Genomic DNA, 26,624 nt, shown 5'->3' on the forward strand with positions numbered 1-26,624 from the left:
TAAACGATCTCGAAGGATGTGATTTCCCAGCTTACACAAAAAGCAAAAATAAAACGTTCTTTAAAAATTGTAAATAGTGAACAAAGCAACAATAACAACTATCCAAATAATAATATAGTCGAACCTGCTCTTTCGGCTAAACGTCAAAAGCAATAACATGCACACAACAGCTTCCCATTGTCCCACTTGCCTGGGTATTGTTTGTATAATGACACTAAGCAAGACATTCACCTACCTAAGACAAGAATTTTTCTCCTCGATAATTAGTGGCAGTCTTGGACAAATTTGACTTTAATTTTTTTCCTTCACCCCCCCCCCCCTCCCTCCTCCTCCTCCTCCCTCCTCCTCCAGCCCCCTCTCATCTTCCTCCTCCCTCACAGCCTCCTCTGATAGGGAAAACCAATAGCGACGTACAAAGAACGCAGTAGCTCTGGCCTCTTTACTTCGCCACACATTCCGCTTTCACCTGGTAGCTTTCACGCTCGGTAGCTTTATCAATCCAAAGGTGAGCAGTGAGCCAGAGCTTTAGGGGCCTTTGTCCCACGGTGTGAGTTTGTGCACGCGCATGACTCATCGCTTTGGGGCGCGCGTTGGACTTAATAAAGTGAAAATAATTTTCTTTTGATAGGTTCCAACCACAAGAAGCCGTGGACGTCTAGTGTATCAGGGGGTTCCGCTCTATCAGAGACAGGGTACTGCATGCACACCACGACTCGATCATGCCACGCCAAAAGAAAACAAGAACAAACAAACAAAGAAACAAAAAAGGTGATAGAAACTGGATTTCTTTTGAAAACATTGTGTGTGTGTGTGTTTGTGTGTGTGTGTGTGTTTGTGTGTGTGTGTGTGTGTGTGTGTGTGTGTGTGTGTGTGTGTGTGTGTGTGAATATATGTATATATGAACACGCACATGAGTGTATTGAGTGAAAAAACAGAGAAGATCGTGTTCAAAGAACGGAACAACAAACTCCAAGGAAAAAAAAACCCCAAAACCTAATGCGTTGTCTCTGGAAACAAACAAAAAATGTTTTTAAAAAATCAATAAATGTCAAAACGTGGCAGACGTGGACCTGGAAAACTAACTCAACAACAAAACAATCATAAACATTCCAATCATTTCGCAAAGTGAGTAAATTGACAGGAAAATTTCCTTTCAAGACGTAAGTAATTAAAATAATATAATAAATTAAGTACACTTACCGTTTTGGACTCTCGGAAGGAAATGGATGAAAAGCCTGGCTCGTAGTCCATGATGCTCCTCGGCTGACATCGGTACACCTCGATCTTTGACCGCACGCTAGCCGGGGCCCAAGGACTGAAGGAAATAAACGAAGATATCTATATATAATATATATATATGTGATCGTGAGACAAAACAAAAAAAGAGATAGACATGTACCCATAATGACCATGATATAATAAGATGTCTTCCTTCTCTCTCTCTCTCTCTCTCTCTCTCTCTCTCTCTCTCTCTCTCTCTCTCTCTCTCTCTCTCTGTGTGTGTGTCTTTGTCTGTCTATCTGCCAGTCTGTCTGTTTGTCTGCCCCCCCCCCTCTGTCTCTCTCTGTCTCTCTCTCTCTCTCTCGTTTTGTATATCTTTGTCTCAGAATCTTATTTCTTGTCTTGAGCGCACGCTCAACCTGACCAAAGCTGCTCTTGCTATGGGTCTTAAGTTTTATTGTAAAAACTGTCTTCGAAAAATTATAAAGTCGAGTCGTTAATTACCCCTCACACACACAAACGCCACTCACTCACTCTCATACACACGCACACACACACACACACACACACACACACACACACACACACACACACACACACACACACACACACACACACACACACATTCACATACAATACATTATTTATACAAATAAACATTAACGATGGCACAGGCTTCAAAAAGTCTTAACTCTACCGTAATTTAATTTTTAAGGACGGTTTTAAAGATGGATAATAATATACAAGTGGACTTTACACTCAGCTATTTGTAAACTATTAAACACCACTACATACTGTCTATCCCCATGAAGACATGATGTGGAGATTAAAGAAAATTCTACACACAAAAAACAATCCATTCATGAAATAAATGAACAATTCAAATAAATGAATAAATAAATAACCAAATAAACGACGACGTGTCATCGACTTGCAGCAATCACTGAGTTTATAATATCATAATTATGATTATTTGTTCTGTGCACAATTGATATATACGCTGCTCGTTTTGTTCCTTCTCTTTTCTATGAAGTGTTATGTAATTTTATGTGGAAAATAGAAACATGATGATGGTGGTGATTTTTAAAAAATGAAAATAATAATAATAATAATAATAATAATAATAATAATAATAATAATAATAATAATAATAATATGACAATAATGCAACTCCGCAAACGTTGGGCAGAAAAGGGTTGCCAGCAGGGTCGACCATGTGTACCGAATTGGCCGGATAAATTTTCAAGGTGCACACGAAATTGTTGCGTTCTTGCAATGGCTGGGAGACCGTGGGGGGGGGGGGAGTAGGTGGGAGGGGGTGGTGGGGGTAGCAGGATAGGGTAAGGGTGGGGGCGCACGAGTACTTAGTCACACTGATTTCTTTTCGTAGACAATTAAAAGTTTTAAAAAAATAGATTTCCAGCTTCAGTTTCTAGGTTTAGTTATATAGGCCCTTACTCTAAATTAGCAGTCACTTTCAGGCCGTTAGTTCAAGAAAATTTCTACAAAAAGTACAGCATCATCATCATCATCATCATCATCATCATCATCATCATCATCATCATCATCATCATCATCATCGTTATCATCTAACAAGGACTGAGCCTTAAAAAGATTGCAAAATTCTATTCTAAAGGGGTTATTGCTGGGTATCTCATTAAATGGTACATCGTTATCGTTGCTCTCAGCATCTGGCTTCTTCGAATAATGAACCCGGCAAACGGGTAAGACCAAGGAAACAAAAAGAAAAGATTGAGTGGGGGAGCACAGCAATGAGCTTTGAATTATGTTTGTATATTTTATTGTCGTTTTTGGGGGTGGGAGCAAAATTTATTTCTAGATAGGGCAGCATTTGATCAACAGGGGATAGGCTAGGCTCGGGTAGGTGGGTTTGGAGGGAGGTGAAAGTGTGTGTGTGTGGGGGGGGGGGTGTCCAGCTGTAGTTGGTTTAATAAGTGGCAGTTGTGGCCGGATGGGCTAGGGTAAGGGGAGAGAGGAGGAGGAGGAGGAGGAGGAGGAGGAGGAAGAGGAGGATGGCGAGGAAGAGGAGGAAGAGGAGTCGAGGAGGACGTGGACGAAGACCAAAAATTTAGGTTACTTCGAGGCGATGGAGTGATCGAGGAGCAAGATGGGCAGTAGCGGGCACGAGGATGAAGCTGTGACTATAGTGCATGGAGGATCACCCCTCGCCCTGGCGCACTAAGACACAGATCACACGAAGAAGAAGAAGAAGAAGAAGAAGAAGAAGAAGAAGAAGAAGAAGAAGAAGAAGAAGAAATATTCTGAGATAAAGAAAATCGCGACAAAAGTATTTCAGACGGGCATCCTGACCATAACTGGCTCTCCATGGCTACTACATTCCTGACCAGGGGTCCCCAAACAGCTCGCAGGCCACCGTGCGTAAAAAAAAATTATAACAAAACCCCTAAACACTTCAGCTCTTCCATCCAATCGTTTAGGTCAGAGTCCAGAACTTCAATCACACGATCAAGGCGGGCATATTTTGCATCCTCAGTAATACCCAAAGCAGAAAACGTGAGACAGAGAATCAGATAACACTTTTTGAACCTTCAAATAACTGAGTGCAACATGCTTGCAAGACAGAAAGCCATAGTGAAATTTAAGCAAAATAAACATGTCACGGCTAAGATTTAAAGCCTGCGGAAAATCAACAAAGTTGACTGACGTGCACAAAACTTAGAAAAAAAAAGTTTTCAGCTTATGAAGGATGACCTGCTTTTAGATTTACCCCCCCCCCCCTTTCCAAATCTCCCGAAACGCAACGCTTTTATTTTGGATATCTTAACATCACTAACGCTAATATTGAAGTTGTAATATTGCACGACATTGTTTTAAAGGAATTTTAGATACAGCAAGGTTATTCTACAGGAAGCACGTCGTGCGATTTTAAAGTTTATTTCCGAGATGACTGAACCTAGATTGTGGGGAACCACAATAACTACCACCCTCCCCCTTTTATATATAAAATTAACCAACAACCCAAAAACAGCTAAATTTAAAAGAAAGAATGTCTTTTTGAGAATTGGTTCCATGCAGGGCCATCCAACTTGAAGTCCAGCCTGATATACAACCAGCGCCATGCGAGCTCCCTAGAGATAATACTTAAAATTCACGTCCGATCGAGTTCCTTCGAAATCAAAGCTTTGTTTCTCCCGGTCCTAATTCAAATATTTGTTTTATTTATACGTGTTTAAAAATCCCCAGCTACACAATTCAGATCATTTCAAGAGGCTGCCTTCGACCCTCCCTGTGCCAGTGCCAACCCAGGCTGACAGCGATACAACAGTCATCCGAGACACCCGATAAAAAGTCTCTCCACTTGGGAATTGAACTCGGCTCTCCTATTTGCGACAGGAAAATGAAGCACCTAACCGTTACACCCCAGACGCTAGGTTAGTAACTGATAACGAATTGTTCCAAAGTAAAGGATTGTAAACCTCATGAAATGACATAGGACTTAATATGAGGAGAAAAGCAAGGAAAAAAAATAGTATGGAGACGAAATGAGATGCCTCAAATTCAGTGAAATAGCAACAAGTATGTGCCAGAAATTCAATGAAAAAAAGTGCACGGCTATATGCTTCGAATTCAAAGAAATATCTACAACTATGTGCCTCAAATTCAATGAAATACCTGCAGCTTTGACATGCTGATCTTTTAACGAAGTAAAATTGAATTTCAAAACAAAAAATAAAACCTGCCACATTTGACATCTAGCGAAAAAAAAAAAGGCAAAGTGATGAAGGTCTCCCACAGACCATGCAACACGCATTTAGAATGATGCACAGTCTTTGCAACATACTACCTGGGCGCATCAGGATCAGAGCTACAAGAGTGGATTAAAATGATACATGTATATGGCAAAAGCATACACGTTGTTGCAGTGGGCTTCAATGAGTCCTACAAGCCTCCAATTTCAAATTTGAAAAAAAAACCAACAACAAAGAAACGAACATAAAAACAAACTCACAAGCCGTAAGATAAAACTCACAGAGACCAACGATTGCAGCAACGCAACAATCACACGGCAGGAGGAGGAGGAGGAGGAAGAGGGGGGAAGGGGGAGGGGGAGGGGAGGGGGAGGAGGAGGAGGGGGAGGAGGAGGAGGAGGAGGAGGAGGAGGAGGAGGAGGAGGAGGAGGAGGAGGAGGAGGAGGAGGAGGAGGAGGAGGAGGAGCAGGAGCAGGAGGAGGAGAACGAGCAGGAGAAGGAGAAGGAGAAGGAGAAGGAGAAGGAGAAGGAGAAGGAGAAGAAGAAGAAGAAGAAGAAGAAGAAGAAGAAGAAGAAGAAGAAGAAGAAGAAGAAGAAGAAGAAGAAGAAGAAGAAGAAGAAGAAGAAGAAGAAATAAGACCAACACCGGCAACAAAAACAACAACAACAACAACAGCAGCAGCAGCAGCAACAGCAGTAGCAACAATAACAACAACAACAACAACCACAACAACAACAACATGTTTATTTGTTTGAGTTGGGTTAATGAGAAGCGTACCGACACAACAGAAATTGTGTTTAGTGGTGGTGAAGAAGGAAACAAATACACAACCATATGATGTAACATTTCTGCATTGTGTCTGAGAACAGCAAAGACATCTCTCTCTCCCTCCCATCATGTTTATACCAGAGTTAACACAGAGACCCCAATAATCGTCCATTCTTTTCAGTCATAAAACTAAGTTAGTGGGAATACATGATGATGAAAAGGAATTAAGCTTCATTAGAACATTAAATTATGATACCAACAACACCATAGTTATTATTGTGGACTACACTACAGACAACAACAGTTATTACACCATGCACTCTGTAATTATACTTCCAAGTGAAGTTGGAGCTTTCCAGATGAACCGTTTTAATCAACATGTGAAAATATCAATATTATTTTGGAGATAGGAAATGGGCTTAGTATTAAAATTTGTCAACCCTGTTTGTAATACCTTCCATATCATTCAAGAACACTGATTTTGACTAGTCACACCTTTTAGTCCTCGAGTGTTAAAATTCATTTTTTACCTCTTACTTGTAATTGTAATGATAATTGTTTATTATGCTTATGTGCCCAAATCCATAAAATTTTGCTTTGATCCTGTTTGTCAGGACAGGGATACAACAATGTGCCAGCAGAAAGACATAGATACTCGATATCAGACCTCCCACATGGAATCGATCCAAGGTCTTCCCGTGGATTGCGAAATGCTTCACTGCTACACCATAGACGTCGGTAGTCCTCATAGTTAAATAATACTTATTCCCAGAGAAAAAAAATTCTTAAGATTTTGATTATCCAAGGCTGATAAAAGAACTTCATTCAACTGTAGGTCTGATTAAGTGGCAATGTATCAGATTGTCTTAGTCATATTATGTCTGGCAAAGCCTTGGTGACATTTTATAGGAGAAGGAATATTATTCACTTAAGATATTTAAAGAGAAGTATATTTTTTTTAAACATCTGACATAAGCTAAAAGCGAGAATCAATCTACTTTATCTACCTCTTCATTTTTTTCAGCAATATCATTATACAAACAATCACAAGAATAGTTAGTAATCTAGATTAGCCGATTACACTGACATTAGTTTTACTGAGTGTGGTATTAATTAACAACAACCTAGAAAACCAGTTATAAAGATGAAAAAGAGACTTTCACTCACTTTCTGCGCGTCTCGTTGGACTCCGAAGTACTCTTACTCCGAGACTTCCACAGATCCTTGTATCTTCCTTCTGGCTCTGATCTGTAGCCTGATTCGTCCACTGAGAAGAACAGAAAGAACAAAATGTTTAAGTTTTTCTGAGTTAAAAACAGTTTTCAGCTTTCATTTCGTTTGGAATTCTATGGCACTTGCAATACAATGATGAAGTCATATGACAGCCGAAGATTAGAGGTGTTACAAGAGTGAAACACACAAAGAACTGAAGGACGGCAAAGGATGACAGACATTTGACAGGAAAGAAGGGAAGGAGCAAACCACATTAGAGTACCTGCCGGCCACCATTTGAGTAAAAACAGGCACAATACAGAACACCCACCATTTAGGGTGTGGAAAAGTAAAACAAAAGAGGGAAATAAAGAAAAGCAGGACCTAGCCAAAAGGCGCATTCCAGTCAGCAAAAGAACACAGTTAACAGTTTGTTTGTTGAGCCCTAAACGACACAGAGGACATTACAAAATTTTTTACAAAATCAATGACATGTCTTTCAAACCTCTATCAACACAATTTAGATCATGCCTGTCGGGGCCAATTTGGGCTGAGGGGGGGATGCAATGTCCCGTGGAAAGACCTACACCATTCTACTTTTACTTTTTCTGTCCTCTTGCGCCACAAGATTCATGAGGAAAAGGCCGAGATACTAGACCAGAAATACTCCCCACATGAGAATCGAACTCAGGTTTCCTGCGACAATGAAGCGCCTAACCTCTCTATCATAGACACTGGTCACTTCGAAGTGAGGAGAACACTGTCAGAGAGAGAGAACAAGGAAGGAAGACAAGACTGGGCTCTGTGCATGGAATGTCAACACAGATGGTAGGCCTTTTTTCTTTCAACACAAACAAAACTTTTCAGATTTTGACATTCATTTTTTTAAGGCTCCCCCCCCCCCCTTTGCTCCTGTGCCGTAAACTTTAACTTAGAGCGATAAAGATTTAGAAATGCCACAATCACATACATGCACGGTTGCTTTTAATGGAGTTAAGTCTTTCTGCTCAACTCAAAGAGTTTATTTTTGTCTTAGCTAAGCAATCATTTTAGCCAAACTGAGTTAGACAATTCGTCTTCAGTGGTGACGATGTAACATCCTGTTTGTCTGTTCCTTTTTCTTTTTTGTTTTTCTTTGTTTGTTTTTTTGTGGGGGGGGGGGTTGTTTGCTTGTTTTGTTCTTTTGTTTTCTTTTTTGGGGTGGAGTGGGTGGTAAAAAGGAGCACATTGACACAATAATGAGCACATTGACACAATAATGACCGTTTCGTTCTGGGTAAAAGCAAGGTAAATGGACAGAAACTCAGAAACAACAGTGGGAAAGGAAAGAAAAAATATGTAGCAGTGGTGCCATCCAACCACCCACAATGTGAAACCTACCCTTTGACCTGGAAGAAGATCTTCCATAGCTAGGTCTGTATGGCCTGTCATCTGTGAACAAAGAGCATGGAAGTAAGAAAATCATTTAGTGCTATATATAAAATCATCAGCTTTTTAAACAAGTCTATGCATCTTTATTTATATTTATCATGCTAAGATTTATATTATTTATTAGGCTACACGTATGCTAAAAAAGACGATGATACAACTGCAGTTGAAAGAAAAAAAAACCCAGTGCCAAAGCGATTTGTATGCATCCCTGCATCTCTAAAGACCCTTGTACACATTGAAACAATAATGGTCATGTAGGTTAGACAGACAAGCAGAAATGACAGAAGGAAAGAGAAGAAGTAGGAACTACCAATAGTGCCCTCCAACCACCCACAATCTACATTTGTGAGGCACGCCTGACTTCACCACGTCGTGACACATTTATTTTCACCAATGAGACAACAACATACCTAGGCCCTCTTCCGATTTGGTATCTGATATGTCATCTGGGAAGCTGTATGTTGGCTTATATGTATTCGTCTCTGAAAACATAGACAGATCAATATTTGTATGAGTCAGCAGAACATAAACAACTTAATCTGATTTACATCAATTTTCTAAAAATAGCTTTCATATACATTGGATTGATAATGTCGCAGTTCTGAGAGCACCTTATGATAAGCTATCTTTTGCTCCATGAGAAGCTGTTAACGACATAAGGAGACAACTAAAGCAGAATATGTAAAATCAAAAACAAGTCTAAACAAAAATACTCCCCCCCCCCCAAGAAAAAAACCCAAACAAATGAAGTATAAAAAAAAATTACCAATATGTTTGTGTAAAACTCTGCTGTTCTTAATCCACTGAGAGGACATTTTGTTTACCAAATGAAAATGCACCATTTATCCCTCTCTCTTTGCTGACGGAAGGGCGGTGGGAGAGGGGAGGTCAGAGCCTGCCTTTTAGAATACACTTCAGTTACTGTGCCTTTACTTGAAATCAGACAACCTTAGGACGTTAATGTGGACTTCTACGACAGACAAAAAGGCAGGGTGAGGCAAGACAATAGTATAATTTATTATGCTATAGGTCCAAAGCCCCGATAAACACTAGGCAGTACCTCCCCTTTGAACTTCCATTATATAAGATAGGAATAAGTTCAAGGGGGCAAAAAGCCCCCAAAACTCCCCCAAACAACCCTAACTTCTAGAACGACCAGCCGGAGATTCGAATCAACAGCATCCACATCGTTTGCCCAACAAGATGCTAACTGAGCTATCGTTATGTCCACAACAGTGGTACCAGAACAAAGAGTTATGGGTGGAGACATTCAGACAGAGGAGTGTGAGAACAGGAAACAATCCGGGGATACAGGAGAATGGGAAAGAGGGGTGGACCATAGAGTTACCTCCTTTTAAAGTGTACATCTATGGGGTGGACAGAGAAGGATTTTGAGGAAAGGACGGTGTTTGGGGTTTGGGTTTTTTTTCTTGTTTCTTTTTTTAGGAGGGGGAGGGTGGGGAGAAGGGAGGGCAGTTTAACTTTAGATGGATGCATTGGGGAAGAAGGAATAGTAGACAAGCAGAAAATACAGAAATATATTGGAAAAACATGGTAAAAATAATGACTATGTAGTCATGGAAGACATAATTAATAGGCTATGTTATCGAAGTATTAACCCAAACATTTTGAGAACCTTAGCTCATATGAAAGCATGAGGATTAAATGAAAAAGTTATACTACCATCGTGATTGTACAATGCAATTATGACCTTTTTTTTAAAAAGAAAGTTAAACAATGATAATTATTTAATGCATTGTTGCACAAAGTAAATGAAAATACTTTTATTTTGTGGCTAGATTGAACATACGATATCATGGAGAAAACTACCATGCATAGTAACAGTAAATGCAGTTTTTCTGCTCATCACAGTAGGCCACTATTATTATCATTGCCTTAGTTCGCAAGCCAGGCCCATTTCAGATTAGAATTAATAAACGACCTAATCATTCTTATGTTTTACTTTGTATCATAACTTCAACTCACTCTTAAAACACCGCCTTTATATCGCTTCATGAGCCCAAATTTAAATTTCTCAATAGAATGTTATATGTCTGCATGACTTGACACATTTCTTAAATAAATATACCTAAATAAGGTCTCGCAGATACCAATAAGGCGCTTTTAACTTAAAGAAGAACAAGCTGGCGTTTTCCATCACCATTTACAGGACAAGGGATTAGGATAAGTATATGTGCAGTCTTTTTGTTTTCAGTGTAGCTTGTTTATACAGCAAAAGCCACCAAAGCTGATCAGTCCACAGACAAAACAACAGTGCCCAGACACAGAGCAAACAGCGATTTCTACAACGAGTAGGGAAAAAAACCTGTCTCTGTCACCATTTACATTGCGTAAGCTTTCGAATTAAAGATCGTTTGAAGCACGTTGGAATATAGAAGTCTAGAAAGAAGACATGAAAACCTTTCCTATTCACATTAATATGATACGTCTAAGAAAACTTAGCTGCAAAGACCCCCATGATATAACCAGGTACATTTTCGGGTTTCACATCTCTTCCGAAACAGTAATGTTATTTGACAGAAACGCCCCCTGACATAAAAAGAAAAATATGTCCAGAATATCACAAACATTTTTATTGTGACCCATTAGGGATTTGAACCTGGCTGACTTTGCACACCAGTGGGGTCTACGTAAGTGGGATACTATCACATGATGTTACAACTCTTTGAAAAGTTAATATCAGTTACAGTCATCAGTTACGGGTAATTTTTTAAATTTCAAAAATACATATCAGAATGACTAATTCTTTTACATAAAAAAAACAAGCCATAAAAAACATGGAAGGATATTCAGTGTTGCTCAAAATGTAAGATCCAGGTAAAAGAAGCTGCAGGAGTTTCTATAGGCGTAAATAGAATTGCAAATGTAAAAAAAAGTGCAGAATGAACGCAACACTGCACTAAAACGTGTAAAACTTGCGCAAAGGTCACCCAAAGCATTCAATAAGTTTCGAAATATACTTCATTATGAATGCGCTGGATCTTCATCAATAAGAACGGACGACTGCCTATACTTTACTATCACAACAAAGTAACATGTATTTTCCATCTTTTGTTGAAACTATTAGGCTATTAAGCAAGATTCTAAATTTGGCCCTGAAAAAAATATAACAAAATAATTTCGTGACAGCTATTCCTATTCCAAACTGTATAATATATCATTCCTTTACAAAAGAAGAGTGAGCTTTTCATGCAAGTTGTGTGTATGTTTGTGTGTGTGTGTGTGTGTGTGTGTGTGTGTGTGTGTGTGTGTGTGTGTGTGTGTGTGCATTTGTGTGTGTATTCGTGTGTGTGTGTGTGAGAGAGAGAGGGAGAGAGAGAGAGAGAGAGAGAGAGAGAGAGTGTGTGTGTGTGTGTGTGTGTGTGTGTGTGTGTTTGTGTGTGTGTGTGCGTGTGTGTGTGTGTGTGTGTGTGTGTGTGTGTGTGTGTGTGTGTGTGTGTGTGCTATTGGATGTCCGTACTTTTTTTAAACCAGACAATACTCATTTATAATTGAAGATTTCGCTACAACATTTTGCTTTTATATGAGCTTTGCTTGTGAAGTTTGTAAAAGTATTAACTGCAATAGGTAGCCAGTCTCCAGAACACTTTTTATGAGACTAAAGAAATGGTATCAACTGTACAGGTATACATACAAGAGTTTCTTGTTTGGAGAGTAACAGTACCCCATATCAACAAAGAAACATCAACCGAGAGACTGACAAGTTAGAAACATAGGTCATAAACATTTTTGGGGGTTTAATATTATGTTACACTCATGCCATGACGCAATATCACTATCGCGTTGTTAGTATTTTGGGTTATGATGTCATAGTTTCACTTTTATTTAAGAGAATGCGTGCTTGAAAAGTATAGTTTTACAAAAAAAACTATGTCTCATTCAAATTCCTCTCTTTTGTCACAAGGTTAAACATAATACACAAGTTCTTATTCTCCGCTCAGGTCGTAGATTATGATAAGGACTATTTTGAAGTAAGTTCTGTCCCTAATTCTGTAAACTACGTGAAAATACATTGCCTTTAAAAAAAAGTAATATTACAATACTTCATTTAATGCTAAATATTCAAAAAAATCCGTGAAGGTTATTGTTAGTGTCTACGATACTTATGTTCAGAGAGGAGGATATTTACTTACATAAATCATTTAAATATATCAAAAGAGCCACAGTGCTGTATGGTGAACTTAGTAGAGAAGTAAATGATACTAAAGCAGTCGTGTCTTCGTTTTAGTGTTAGTTCTAAACGCATGAGCTTTCGAACCCCACAATACAGTGCTAAAGCATCCCATGATGTTAAAGAACAACAAAGGACAAAGGTGAATGGCCAATAAATATCTTACCAAGTTCTTTCACTGAATATGGACAAAAACATCAGTTGACATTTTCATTCATTTCGGTTTTTTTGTCAATGCAAAGAGAAATTTTAGGATTATTCAAAGCTTTGTGTTAAAATTCATATTATAGTATATCAATTACATGAGGGAAAAACATTAGCTCAACCAGTTGGTTGGAGAAATATGAATAGTTATAAAAAGCATGTCAAGTCTTCATGGGACAGGATAAATCAAAAGCACTTCAACACGTAAAAAGTACAGTCAAACTTGCTCTAACGACCTGTACAAACGCCCACTACCTACAGTTCACACCCACCCACCCCGACTAGCCAAGAGGATCTCCTGTCTAATATGACCACCTTTCTCTTCGACAATGTATGGTAATCTAGGACAGGCTTGACAATTTTTGCACACGTGAAGTAAGGAAAAAGAATAATAGATCCTAACATAGATTCTATACACTTTCTCTACTTAGTTATGCTTTTTTCCTCCAATAAGTGTTCATGAAGAGACTTCCCTTTACGGAAATGTTCACATGTGTCACGACACGGAGGAATCAGGCGTTTGTCAGTTTTTGGCTACATGGAGTTATTGGTTATGTGGAGTTATTGGTATGCCTATTAATTTAAATCTTGTTCATTTGTCTTACTTTTGATATAAAAACAAAAACAAAACCATCTGTCTCGAATAGGAGTCGAGATATTTGCAATTGAGGGACGTGGGGGTCACCTTGTGTCAGAGGTAAAATTAGCGAGAAAATGGTGGTGTAAGTTTGGTAACTTCCAAAGCTTTAGAGTCCTCAGAAACCGCAAATTAACAATATTTTTGCGTGCCTTTGATCAGGGTTTTTAGGAAAATTCTACACAGAAATGTGTTTTTAAAAGAAAAAAACCCCCTTAAATTGTCCAATGCGCGAGAAAATGTCGGTTTCTTCGAGTTCATTATAGTGACTAGCGCCTGATTTCACCATAATGCCACACACATTTATTATCCTCATTCTTTAAAGGTATAACTACATTCCATTCAGAAGCTCACGGGTCCATCCACACAAAAGCCAAGAGTTCATTTATATATATCATCGTGTAATTAAAGCAATACCATACTAATAAAAAAAAGACAATATTAAAAACACACACACACAAAAATCTGTAAGAAAACCCACAGAAAAAGAAACCTGTCAGGTTTTTCTATTTTAGTGCGGTAGCATTGTATGTATAATAACATATCAGGTGCAAAACCTACATACACAATCTACACAAAATTCCCGATAATTAACCACACAAAAAGCTCAGGTCATAACCATATGATATAATAATAGTAATAATATATTATCAATAGTGAAAGCAGTTGATAGGTCAGCTACAGTCGAGGGTATTGTTGCATAACTGGAAAAACCCGTTTCTGGTCCACTTTATCATTGCACTCTATCACAGAATCAACCAAAATTAATTGCCGTTTTGATTTCAACAAGATAGTAAATGGATCCTGCAGTCGTGTTGGCAATAAGTATAACAAGTATCAATTCTTTAGTTTCAGTAAGATTTTTACGGCATTTTCAACACAATAGGCCGAAGATTAGAGCTCTTACAAGAGTAACAAACACAAAAAAGGGGGAGGAGATATAAGAACGATAGATGTTTCATAGGACAGAAGGAGCAAACCCCACCAGAGCACCCGCCAACCACCCACGTATCGATTCTGTGACTGTGCGGGATTGCAAAGTGGACCAAAAACAGGTGGACCAGTGTAATGTGTGGTGCTCCCTTGGGTGCTGGAACTTTTACCTTCCGGGTACAAATTGTAGTACACTACATCAGAGTGATTGCCCTTTGGCACTGATGCTGATGATGAATTGGGTAGGGATCAAAAAATCAAAAATCAGAAATAAAAAACTTTTTCTAAATTAATTTTGTTTGTGAGCACGCGTGTTTATTTGTTTGTTTGTTCGCTTGAGTAAAAAAGAAGCACATCGACACGAAGACAGTCATCTCGTGCAGAAACAAAATAAAGCAAGAATGACGAACAGAAACAAACAAGGGACACAAAAGAAGTAGAACTTCCCAGTGGCGCCCTCCAACCACCCACTGGATGAATGCCGCACTACACACAAAACACATAATAATTATAGTCTATTTCAAAGGACTTTGATCTCCGTCTGATTACAGGGACACATTTCAAGAAGGACCAGCACATTAATTGGACCTTACACGCCTACATAAGCATCGAATTTCAATGGAGCAAATCGTAAGACTGGTATTGTAAGGCTGCCATTTCAACACTCAAATGTCACTTATTTATCAGGCAGGGCCCTCCAATTCAACGTTCATCTTCGATGGGAGCGAGCCAAATGTATGGAGCGCCTTAAAAACTCCCCAAAATAACTCATATTTGGACAACCCTGCCGGGGTTTCAAACCATGGTCATCCACTCCGTAGTCTAACATGATACCAACTACGCTGACAGTGCACCCAGGTAAATCGTAATTTATAGACTGCAATATAAAGCCTGGCTCGGTCAAAACAAGGACTAGACATGGTGGGATTTTTTGTGAGCCAAGAAAAGGAAGGCACAGAAAAGTGAAACAGATAAGGAAATATAGAGAGCAACTATCTCATTATCTGCCAGGCATTGTAAACAGTGCCCACAATCGAAGCGAGTTTTCAAATTCAAAGCAGAAGACTAAAGTAAATAATGATAACAAAACCGTTTCATGAACATGAAGACAAGAAACTGAGTAGTAGACATAGTAAATAGTCATTATTCATCCATATTCTGCCCTTGTAAGGCATGCAGCATTCTCATTACAATTGTTGTAAACAAGAAATGAACGATTGTGTGTTATTATATAGTTTGACCACTTCTGGGGTGGGAAAAGGGGGGGGGGGGCGGGCGGGCGTCCACATTGTAGAGCATCCCTTTTGACACCATTAATCCATTTCATGGGTCAAAAAGTGGACATGTATGGATGGTATTGTGGCTTCTCGTAAGCATACCATGGAAACATTCAAGATGACCAGTTCGGATGACATCTTTTGTTATGTGTTTAGTAGTTCACAACACGTTGAGAGACTCATGTCATTATTCAGCACAACGAGAGAGATTCATAAGAAAATAGGGGAGGTTTGGGAGAGGGGAGTGAAGGAGGTGGATTCAACACAAGGTTACCAAATGCAAGGGGAATAAGCAAGCAGAAAACATTGACAGTGCACCTGCTTCATCGAAAATGGAGTCTATCATAGCATTAATTCCCAGACGATCTGTAGAGGTAGAAATGAGTTGTGATCTCTTTGGTGTTGGTTTTTTTTTTTTTTTTTTTTCTTCTTTTCTTTTTTTTTATAGCAATAATGAATAGATATCTTTGGAACCAGTATCATAACAACCAGAACACCCCCCTACCCACACTAACTTGTACACCTTCACTTGTTTTCTATTAATTCATAATATGCACTCCAGAAAATCACAGATCATGTTGGGAGAAGCGAAAGTTCCTCCCAAAGTTTATAAAGAATTAGAAACATTACAGAATGGCAGTTGAGGACAACAAAACCGTTCTTAATCTTTTCTTGGATAAATTTGGGGCACTAGATATTCACGAATTCGAATCTGGTGTTGTTATGTAAATAGAATAATTGACTGTTCTTCTTTTTCCAATAGTTTTATAATCACTACTTTACTATCATTCACAAGCAGATCCACATTAAACATATTATCGAAGTGCACACATCTCGGTGCCTGCAGATCAAAAAGTGTGTGGAAACTCGTGTAGTTGTGACGATGGTGCACACTTGACACAAAAGTGTTTCACTCTGTGTGAGGAATCACAAACAACAACGGTGCCTTTGTGACCTCAAATATTCCTTACGATAACAATATGATTACACACCAACACTTAAAAACAGCAACAGATGCAACTATATGTGTAATCACACATACTCACACACACACACACACACAACACACCAAACAACACTATACAAGTGATAGAGTCTATCTAAAAGTAAAAAAAAATACACGCAAACAAAGCAAAAAATAAATAATATACAATTAATCTTTAGGGAAAAGAAGAAATGTCTCTATACTTTACAGGGGTTACCTTAAAGCCAAAACAACAAAAATTAAGAAACTAATACGACTAAAAAAAATGAAATCGGGACGGGACCCATTTGGTGTGTTACACTGACCTTCTTTCTTCTCCGTCTTGTGCAGACTCTTGTACATCTGTTTGTACCAGTCATGCTGTTTCTCCTCTTCAACGTTCTGGAAAATACAAACGTTTTGAGTTTGGTTAATTTTGCACTTGTAACACAAAGGTAGGTAATATAATTGCCGAAAACTCGAGGTGTTACCGGAGAGTAACATGTAGAAAGGAAGAAAGGAGAGATACAGACGACAGATGTTTGATAGGAAGGAAGGAGCAAACCACACCAAAGCGCCTGCCAATTAAATATTCTTCTTTTTTTTCTTCTATACTTAGCAATGATTCTTCATTAGACAGTATCATCTTTCTTTTTTTCTGTACTTATCAATGACGCATCAATAAATATTTACTCATTCTTTTCCTTCAAAATGTACTACCTTCCTGAAAGCCAACGGAACCCCTTCCTTGTCCACAGGGCCGATCCCGTCGTATTTGACGGGTCGATGTTCTGTGACGCGTGTGGTCGTCTCCGTCTTCTCTGAGGGCGTGGTGTAGTACGTCTCTGTGACGCGCTGGTCACCCTCATCATGCTCCTTCGTGCCCAGGTACAGGGCGCCTTTGGGAAGCTGACCATCTGGACACAGAAAAATAGTTGCCGTTTAGAATGTGATGATTGCGAGTGTTTACAGTCTTCGTCAAGGTAACCTAGATCAGTTAGCAGGCGAGTGTTGTTTAGTTTGGTTTTGAATAAAGTGTAGGGAAAAGGGCAAGATGAAAGTGGAGTGTGCCCCCCCCCCCCCCCCCACACACACACACCATTTTTAAAGGAACTGCCAGAGGCAATATCCCTCCTACCAGTTTAAAAGGAGGAATGAGAAGAGGGCAATAGATGTTTGATGGGAAAGAAGAAGCAAACCACACCAGACCACCCTCTAGGCTGGTTCTTCTTCTAAATGATGAAAATCATATCAACCTGATGACGATCATTTAGTGTCGGGGAGAAAAATCAACACTGAATACACCTCCCCGCCTCAGAAACAACAAAATACAAACAAAAAGCCAAAGGAATAAAAAGGAGGACCTTCTAGTACACCCCCCCCCCCCCCCAATTATCTATCCCTTGACACAGAAGAGGGAAACAAAGTCGTGATTTATGCAAGGCTACGAGTGATATATATGACTGTGGAGTTGTAATACATATAACTCAACAATGGAAAGCTTTAAAATCCCCAAGAATTGATAATTAAACAAACACAATCTTTTCAAAATGGAAACATCTTTTTATTTTGCAGTTAAAGATGTCACAATTCTTAGAGTCCAGGTTGCTAGCATTAGGTTTATGTATTCGTAAAAACTGCATACATTTTACAAGCATAGTTACAAATGTACAATCATAATATATGTTTAATGGATTTGGTAAAGCTTGAGAAATAGGTAAGACTAGGAAGCTTCTCTAGAGTTGAGTTAGTATCGTCCTAAATATGTGAACAAGTTTCATTTTAGAAGATTAAGAATTTCAATTCCACTTATGCGGTGCAAAACTCAGCTACCAAGTGCAGATCCTATTAAAAAAGAGAGATTTTGCGTGATGCTATGGTGCTATTTTAAGCAGAAAAAATACTAGAAAGTTAGGCCAACATGACAAACACCTGGCTATATTAGATGGACAGCAGTTAAAGTGAAAACAAGAAAAAACCCAAAGCAAACTATGGTCAACAAATACGTCTCCAGACCTGATTGAGTCAAAACAAACCCTCGAGGTCACTGGGCAAAAAAGCAGGGAGATCAGAAAGTGAGCACCCTTGTTTTCAAACGTAACTGTTTTACACTTTAATTGACACAATTTAGATTATTCAGGAGGTTGGTGGTTTCGACCCCAAGGCTGGGACGGATACAACGTCTCAGCAGACATACCGAAATTTTCGCCGATTAAAAAACTCTCCCTAAACGGGATCGAACGCATGTCTTCTGTGTGCAATGGTGACGCACCTAACCACAGAACCACACCGCAGACGCCGGCCCAAAAGCTCCCTGTCCACGTCTGTCCACCTAATACAGCGGTAATCTGATGCCTCTAGTCGTAAAGTTGGACGGTGCGACTTTGTGAACTAATAACCGATATCCTCTAGAAAAAAGGCTCATCTCATGTTACCAATTAATTATTACTAACAACAGACACACGCACAAGCAGTAGAGGTTACAAGCAACAACGTGGCTATTGCTAGTAGTGATCTGCTCGTACTCCTCACACCATGGGTAAGGTCTTCATACAGACACGCTACACACAATGGATTTTTGTTTGCTTTTGGTTAGAATTTACGATACTTGCAATAGGCCTACAATTGGGACATATAAGTGCCGAAGATTACAAGAGTAACAAACAAACAAAAAAGAAAGAGAGATAGATGTTTGATAGGGGAGAAGGAGCAAGGAGCAATCTACACCAGAGCGCTCGCCCATCACCCACGACTGGCAGTACCGGGTTTAATTATTTTTGTGAATAAATTACATGAAATAGATTCGACCTGTAAGATACTGCAGACATTGTCTTCATTATTTTGATAAATTCAAGCCTATCAAACTACGAATGTTCATCTTAAATACTTTACGTCCCCGTCGATACAATATATAAATAATTTGGGAGACGGGTTGTTGCTAACCAGTCTATCATAGTCGTTCCAGACTGAGTGGAAAGCAGTGTCCTAATAGAAAGTCGAAGACACTCGATAAAATAGACTAACCACTCTGGAATCAAACTCACACCTTCTGACTGCAATGGCCAAGAGAACGGTTGTTAACACATACATGCAGTTGGAATTCACGAATAGCTAAAACAAACTTAGGGGTGATTTTGAAAACTCCATTGTTGCGTCAGGTGAGGGAAAAACCCTATTAAATTGCGTGTCCTATTCCAGTTAGGTAAATCATGTGGAAGTAAATCCACGTAGTGGCACCGTGTAAATATGTATTTTAAGTCCATTTCTAAAGAGGTTCGACTTGTGAATCCAACATACATCTTTGATTAGATGGATCAAAGTAGGCGCAGAACCTTGAAAACTTACTTAACGACTTAACTTTTTTTTAAAGCGCCCCTTTGGGGATTGGAACAAGGGTCATCCGCACCACAGCTTAGTATGATACAGCTAAACTATATAGTGCAGCTGTTTGAATTAAGAATAACTATTTCATCTGCGGAAAATGTTACTACAAGGTGTATATAATTCACTTACAATATTTCTTTAGCCACAGCCAATACACACGTAGCCAGTTGTACAAAGAATGAGCGTTAGAACTGCGAGGTTAGTTATTATGATATATAATATAAGCTAGAAATTTAACGAAGTCAATCCACACAAAAAAGTTGGAAGCCACGACAAAAGACCCATAAAACCTTAAAGTAAAACAGTACTGGTTTAACTTGTGTTACTCGCACGGGGGCAATCGTAACTTTGTGACGCTAAAAGGTGTTTGGAAAGAAGGAAAATTACTGGGGTTTAAAAGAAAAGATTATAAAATCAAGAAAGAAATGGATTGCGTAGCTTATGACACCTTTCTAGAAATTAACTCCTTCATGAAGAATGTTCGTACGTATGTCAGAGTAAAAAGAAGCACATTGACATACTAACAGTTATTTGGTACTGGGGGGGGGAAGATCAACAGACAGAAACAACAGAGGAAAAGAAATGAAGAGGGGCTATAATACTTAAGTCCAAAACAACTCTAGTTTGAAAAAAAAATCAATTTAAAAAACCCAACTCATTTGGGATTCAAATCATGGCCTTTTGAACCATAGCCAAGTTTGCCCAATGAGCTTATGGAACGCCCCAAAAGGTGTTACTTGACCATTAGAATCATTATCCGATACAAAGTAACGGCAGCATTGTTCGATATACGTTTGCCAACTTTAATTTGAAACTCAAAAAGTGAGATCTAGTCTTGCTCGAAACCTTCACTTTGTTTTGTCACACTTCACCACTTCGTGGAGATTTACATGTCTGAACCACAGCTTTAAAAAGACTGGTTAATCTAAAAACTGGGAGCTATATCAACATATTTTTGCACGAATTAGTCACATTGATACAGGTCTTTATAAAATAAGTAACCACAGAGAAACTAAAGGGTTTCCCGAGTACAAAACACCAAGAGGTTGCAGAGTAACAGGTCAGTTCTACAGTTGTTACATTATGTCAGGGAATGTCACAAAGATACATATCTTTAAAGATGTAAGTAACCACTGCGAAGCTAAAGGGTTTCCCGATTACAAAACACAAAGAGGTTGCAAAGTGACAGGTCAGTTCTGCGGTTGTTATACTGAGTCGGTAAATATTGAGCAATGACAAAACCAGTACACGACAGACGTGAGAGAAATAGCAACAACGACAACAACAAAACAACAACTAATGCAATACAGAGTAAACAGCACTCTAAGCTCTAAATCAAGCAATCCAGAAAAAGTAGGTCTCAACAAATGCTGAATAGCCACCAAAAATACTACACCTAAGCAGCAGAGCCTCTCAGCAAAGCAAAATGTGAATTAAGACTTGTATTATTATTGCCGTTTCTACATAACAGGCTGTGAGAGTGAGAAATGCAGTGCAGAGCTTGAGAACTTTGAGCTTGAGAGATGTATTCCCTCAAGTTATATAAGAGACACACCCCTAAAGTTCAAAGTTCGCGAGTTGAAAAGAATTTGGGTAAAGTATAGGAAAACACCGGACCCACAAGGCAGTTAAGATGCTGGCATTTGATCGCGGACGCTTACCATCCTGAACAACGATGGGTTTGCCCACGATTTTCATATCTCTGAAATCTGGGGGAATCTCCTCGTCTGAAATAATATATCCAAGTCTTAATATAAAAACATGTATTAGTCAGAGTTTTACGGCACTTGCACACATGAAGGTCATATGGGTGCCGACGACTAGAGGTGTTACAAGAGAGTAACAAACATAAAGAAAAGAAGTTGGAGAGATAATGACGAAAGAGGTTTTGATAGGAAAAAAAGGAGCAGACAACACCAGATCACCAGATAACCACCCACTAACAGAGAAACGTTTAGGATGACGTGATAACACAGGAAGATGCTTTTTGTGCACATAGCTTTAGGTTGTAATAACTAACTCAAGGAGAATGGGACAACATCAAACAAAGAACACACATAGAGAAAAAGTCATGAGGCGTCACGTCTCTATTAAAAGCAAACTGAAAAAAAAAAATAATACATGAACTAATATGATAACTTATCATGAAAACTAGGTTATCAACAAAAAGGTTCTGTGACGGAATTATTGAACTGCAATTTTCGTTTTAAAAGGACATCATGCTCAGATAGATAGAGGATGAATTGACAGATGGATAGACACCTGCATCACAGATATATATCAAAGCGTACACGAAAATTGTTCATTCCCAAGCCCCAAAGACCACATCCGACGTTCCAGAATCACAAAATCATCTTCAATATAACATAAATAATGTATAATAATTAATAAGACAAAAGAAATTCAGGTGCAGGAGAAAAAGGTAGCAGCCGGGGTACGTGTGGCAAGAAAAGTAACTTTAAAAAACTGAACATCTGTAATCTTGAAGTATGAAACAGCATAATAATCCACCAAACGTGACGTGCCCTGAAAATCTTGAAACGAAAGTTTGCAAAGAATAAGCTAATAACGCATATTGCTTAACTGCAATTAACATGAGTAATTACTTCGCTTGTTTTTAAGACAAGCAGCGTGACATGTATTTTTATGTTTAGACAACATGATGATGAAAGAACTCCTATGTTATATTGGTAAGATATCTGATGAAGCTTTAGGTTGAACATGCAGAGAAATTCAAAGATTGGAGAAGCTTTATTTGTTGAGTATTATTACGTGATAGGTATAATAGGTGTAGACAAAGTTTATAATATATTATGTTAGGCCTACATGGCACGTTAAACTACGACATAAAATATTTCTAGAAAGCGCTTTAAACATGTTAACCGAATATTCAGTCTCCCACATAGTTCAACACGAGCTGTTCGAATCAGTACGCGATCAAAGTCAAAAAGAGAAGTTCAAATCTCAAAAAAAAATGTTTGTCACATTGTTCTTGTCTCGAAAAAAAAGGTAGATCTAGTTCCTTACAGCTTAACACGACCCCATGCAAAATCATTGGTTTCACTCTTTTTTTTCCGAGCGAGCAACGATAAAATGAAGAATATGAGGAAATGATGAAAGTATAATGGAAAATGTAAATACACATAAGTGGTCTTCAATGCTCAGAGAATCCCCAGTGTATCTGCCATAAAATGAGTTCATTTTTTTCTGTGGACCAAAAACGTACATGATAGTATTTTAAAAAAATACTATGTTATGAATGTTAGATCAATTGGACAAGCATACGAAATTTCGGTTGCTTTTTGTTCTAATTCATTGGCCCTCAAGTAGAGTTTAACTTAAAAATAGACTCCTTTCTTTTTCTTTCGGAATCAAAATTGTTCCTAATTATTCTGCAACTACTGACCCAACCTGTAGGCCAGAGGTACAATTTAAAACAAAATGAGCGATGCATTATTGAAACGGAAAATTGCACCATGGTGAACACATAGACCTTGATCTAGAAGTAAAAACAAGTTCTTTTCCGAAAATGCCCTTCACTTCTGCATTCTTCACGTACATATGTATTTGTCTTCTGAATACATGTCTTAATAAAAATAAACAGGAGAGAAAAACAATGGGGGGGGGGGGGTGGAAAATGGTTGGGAGGGTAGGGGTGGGAAGGGGCATGACTAATATGCTTGACCTTTATAAAAAGGTGAAACATTGGCGCAAAACGGGAGGGACGAAAACACGAAACCAGAAGCATGGAATCTAAAACTTGGTAAGAAATAATATGAGTCTCGACGGTGGAATCAGGCGCTCATCAGTGTTATGGGGCAAGTAGAGTTATTGATATCATTGTAAAGCATGTTTACTCGTATTGCTTTTCATGAAAAGATTATTTATCTATCTTGAAGGCAAGTCGAGACATTTACTTGTTCGTTTGTTTATTTGAGTCATAAGAAGCACATCGGCACAATAATGGTCATTTTGTGCGGCGGGAAAGGGTAAGACAGACAGACACCTAAGAAACAACAGAGGGAAAGTGGAGAAGTAGGACCTTCCAGTGGCTCCCTCCAACCACCCGCGAGAGACATTTGCAATTGAAGGAGGCGGGGTCGCCAGCTGTAAGAGCAAAAATAAGCAAGAAAAGGGTCGCCAAAGTTCGGAGACTTCCAAAGCTTTGGTGTCCTTGGAAATTGCAAATTTACATTTTTCTTTAGTAACTTTGATCAATATTTTAAATTAAAATCCAAGCAGGAATGCATTTTTTACGGACGTAAAATGACCATTGAGTCCCACAAAAAACAGGAACGACAACAAAATCGGAAAAAAATTGCCCAACGAGCGAAAACGTGTCAGTTTCTTAACTATTATTATTATTATTTCATTGTTTTGACGAGCGCCTGATTTCACCAATATCCCACACAAATGTGAAAAGAAAGATGAGATGACTCTGTGTCGATGGTTTCACCTGATTACGCCTTTTGCTTTCGAATAATGTTATACTGAATACCTTGTACTGATCTGCCATAGAAAAGACGCTCTTAGTCTGCCCCCAATTAAAACATATCCACCTAGATCTACTAATTCCAATGGAAACAAAGTAAGTGTATGGGCTTAACATCCCTCATAACACTATTAAATTATTTAACGGCAGGGCCTCCGATTTAAGTCCAAATCCGACAGGACCTAGCCAAATGAGTCGAAAGTCCACAAAACGACCCGTGTTTAAGAACGCACAGTCTAGTATTCGAACCTAGGCCATTCTGTTGTCCAGCATGATACCAACTGAGCTGAAGGGGCGTCTATTTCAACATAAACTTTGACCATCTGTGATAGAACATTATAAACAAAGTTATGACCTCTGGAGCAAATTTTACGCCATTTTAAGACAGATATTATGCTCTGCAGTTTTTATTAAGGGATTAGTAAGCGCACTTGGCTGTCTCGAGAAGTGAGAAATTAGATACCCAAGAAAAGAAACATGGTATAATACTGTTACATCAAGTCGTTATTGGCACATTGATGTTGATTAATAGAATACTTTCTTTTAGGTAAGTGACCGTGTGAAGTAATAAAGTGGTTGCCATGGTTTAAGAGCAACCTAGCAAACCTGACCCATCCCCTCTCACCCCAACTTCTTGACTAATTTCATGATATGCTATACGTGTACTCAATAGAGACACACGCCCTCGAGCCACTTTTTTGTGTGTGTGATCAAAACAGGACAGTCTTAAACCATTAGCAAAACAGCACTATGTGAGGTGAGACACAAAGCACATTTATTTATCGTGGTGAGTCTTGAGGTTTCCTTTCAGAAAAAATAATACAATCATTAGTAATGAGTAATTTCCAAACAAGACAGTGAATGCTTGCAATGTAACACCCAATACAGAAGAATACCATTGTAGTATAGTTCTTTGATCAAGTATACTAGTAATTAATGACAAGAAATAGAAACTAGTGAGGTACTTTCCGAAGTCACATGGTCTTACTAAAGGACGAATGGGCAGACCCTGAGATGTGAAACTATAAAGCGGTTAAACGGTGGCCTGATAAGAACGACTATTTTCATGTGAATGAGAACCAATATTCAAGACTATGCTGCAATATGCGGAATCATTATACACCAGTTACGCTATTCACGAAAAACAGGCTAGTTCTATCCTTGATTAAAATGAACATGTATTTGTAGGAGTTATACGCCCCCTTCAACATAGCCTCTCGGGGCCAACTCAGGCTGATAGGGATACAACGTCCGGCAGAAAAACAAAGATACCGATAAAAAAAAAGTATTATTTCGACACGGGAATGGAACTCGGGTCGTCGTGTTTCATTCCCCAGAACCTTCGTCTCAACCCAAGCTACATTACAACAGTTAACCTTGTCTTAAAAGGGGATATATCATTTAGGAGACGTTGCTTCGCCCCTGGAAAACCTAGCAGACCGACGGAGATGCTCAATAAAAGTAACATAAGTCATTTCTGAAACGAGTCAGCTGAATAATTCTGAAAAAGCAACGGATGAAAAGCTAACAAGAAAGAAAAAAGAAAACCCAAACGAATACCGTTGACTCAAACAAAAGCCAGTATACCAAAGCAGTACCCCCTGACAAACGAGACCAAGAAATGCTTTTCCCATAATATGGTACATAAAAACAGACGCTCAACACTGATGCAAATATAATTTGCAATTCCTACATCTTATACACAGTGCTCATACTGACAATCTACTAATTCATGCAAACCCAGAAAAAGCAAGAGAATGATAATATAACATTCCTGCAAGAAAATGAACAAGAATTTAAAGAAATAATACGAGTCGTAACAAAACATAGCAGCAGCAAATATTTCCACTTTAAAATAAAGAACCGATTTTTAAAAATGTATTAAAAACGCAACAGAAGAGTCACTCCCTAAAATACAGGGGAGTCAAAAGAGTTGTCCCGTATTTTTGTCAGTTCACAAGAGGTGAGCCATTTTATTTACATGGTGTTCATCTTCATGCAATTTTCAAATCAGCAAGAATTCGAGATTCATTTTTTTTTGCATTGGGTAAGCAAAGCACCAATGCGGCGTATCAAGATTTTGAAGTTTTCATATTCATTTTTTAAAGCTTGGAGCAAAATTATTTTCTCAATTGTAGTTAACTCTTGTTTTCATCATATTGAAAACAACCCCCCCC

The 26,624-nt window shown here is 38.7% G+C and overlaps 1 protein-coding gene across 1 annotated transcript in view; it reads right to left on the minus strand.

Annotated features, from left to right (window-relative positions):
* The window catches only part of LOC101862791, a gene marked incomplete at its 5' end in the record, with an annotated part of 120,693 nt that overhangs the window by 57,017 nt on the left and 37,052 nt on the right, over nt 1–26,624 (minus strand). The window contains 10 exon segments of the mRNA XM_013080934.2: nt 1,201–1,315; nt 5,048–5,068; nt 6,889–6,988; nt 8,314–8,364; nt 8,775–8,846; nt 12,723–12,734; nt 14,501–14,557; nt 16,898–16,973; nt 17,292–17,488; nt 21,617–21,682. Of these exon segments, the coding sequence (XP_012936388.1) occupies nt 1,201–1,315; nt 5,048–5,068; nt 6,889–6,988; nt 8,314–8,364; nt 8,775–8,846; nt 12,723–12,734; nt 14,501–14,557; nt 16,898–16,973; nt 17,292–17,488; nt 21,617–21,682 (767 nt within the window).

This window comes from Aplysia californica, unplaced genomic scaffold (assembly GCF_000002075.1).
Source record: "Aplysia californica isolate F4 #8 unplaced genomic scaffold, AplCal3.0 scaffold00106, whole genome shotgun sequence".
Lineage (NCBI taxonomy): Eukaryota > Metazoa > Mollusca > Gastropoda > Aplysiida > Aplysiidae > Aplysia > Aplysia californica.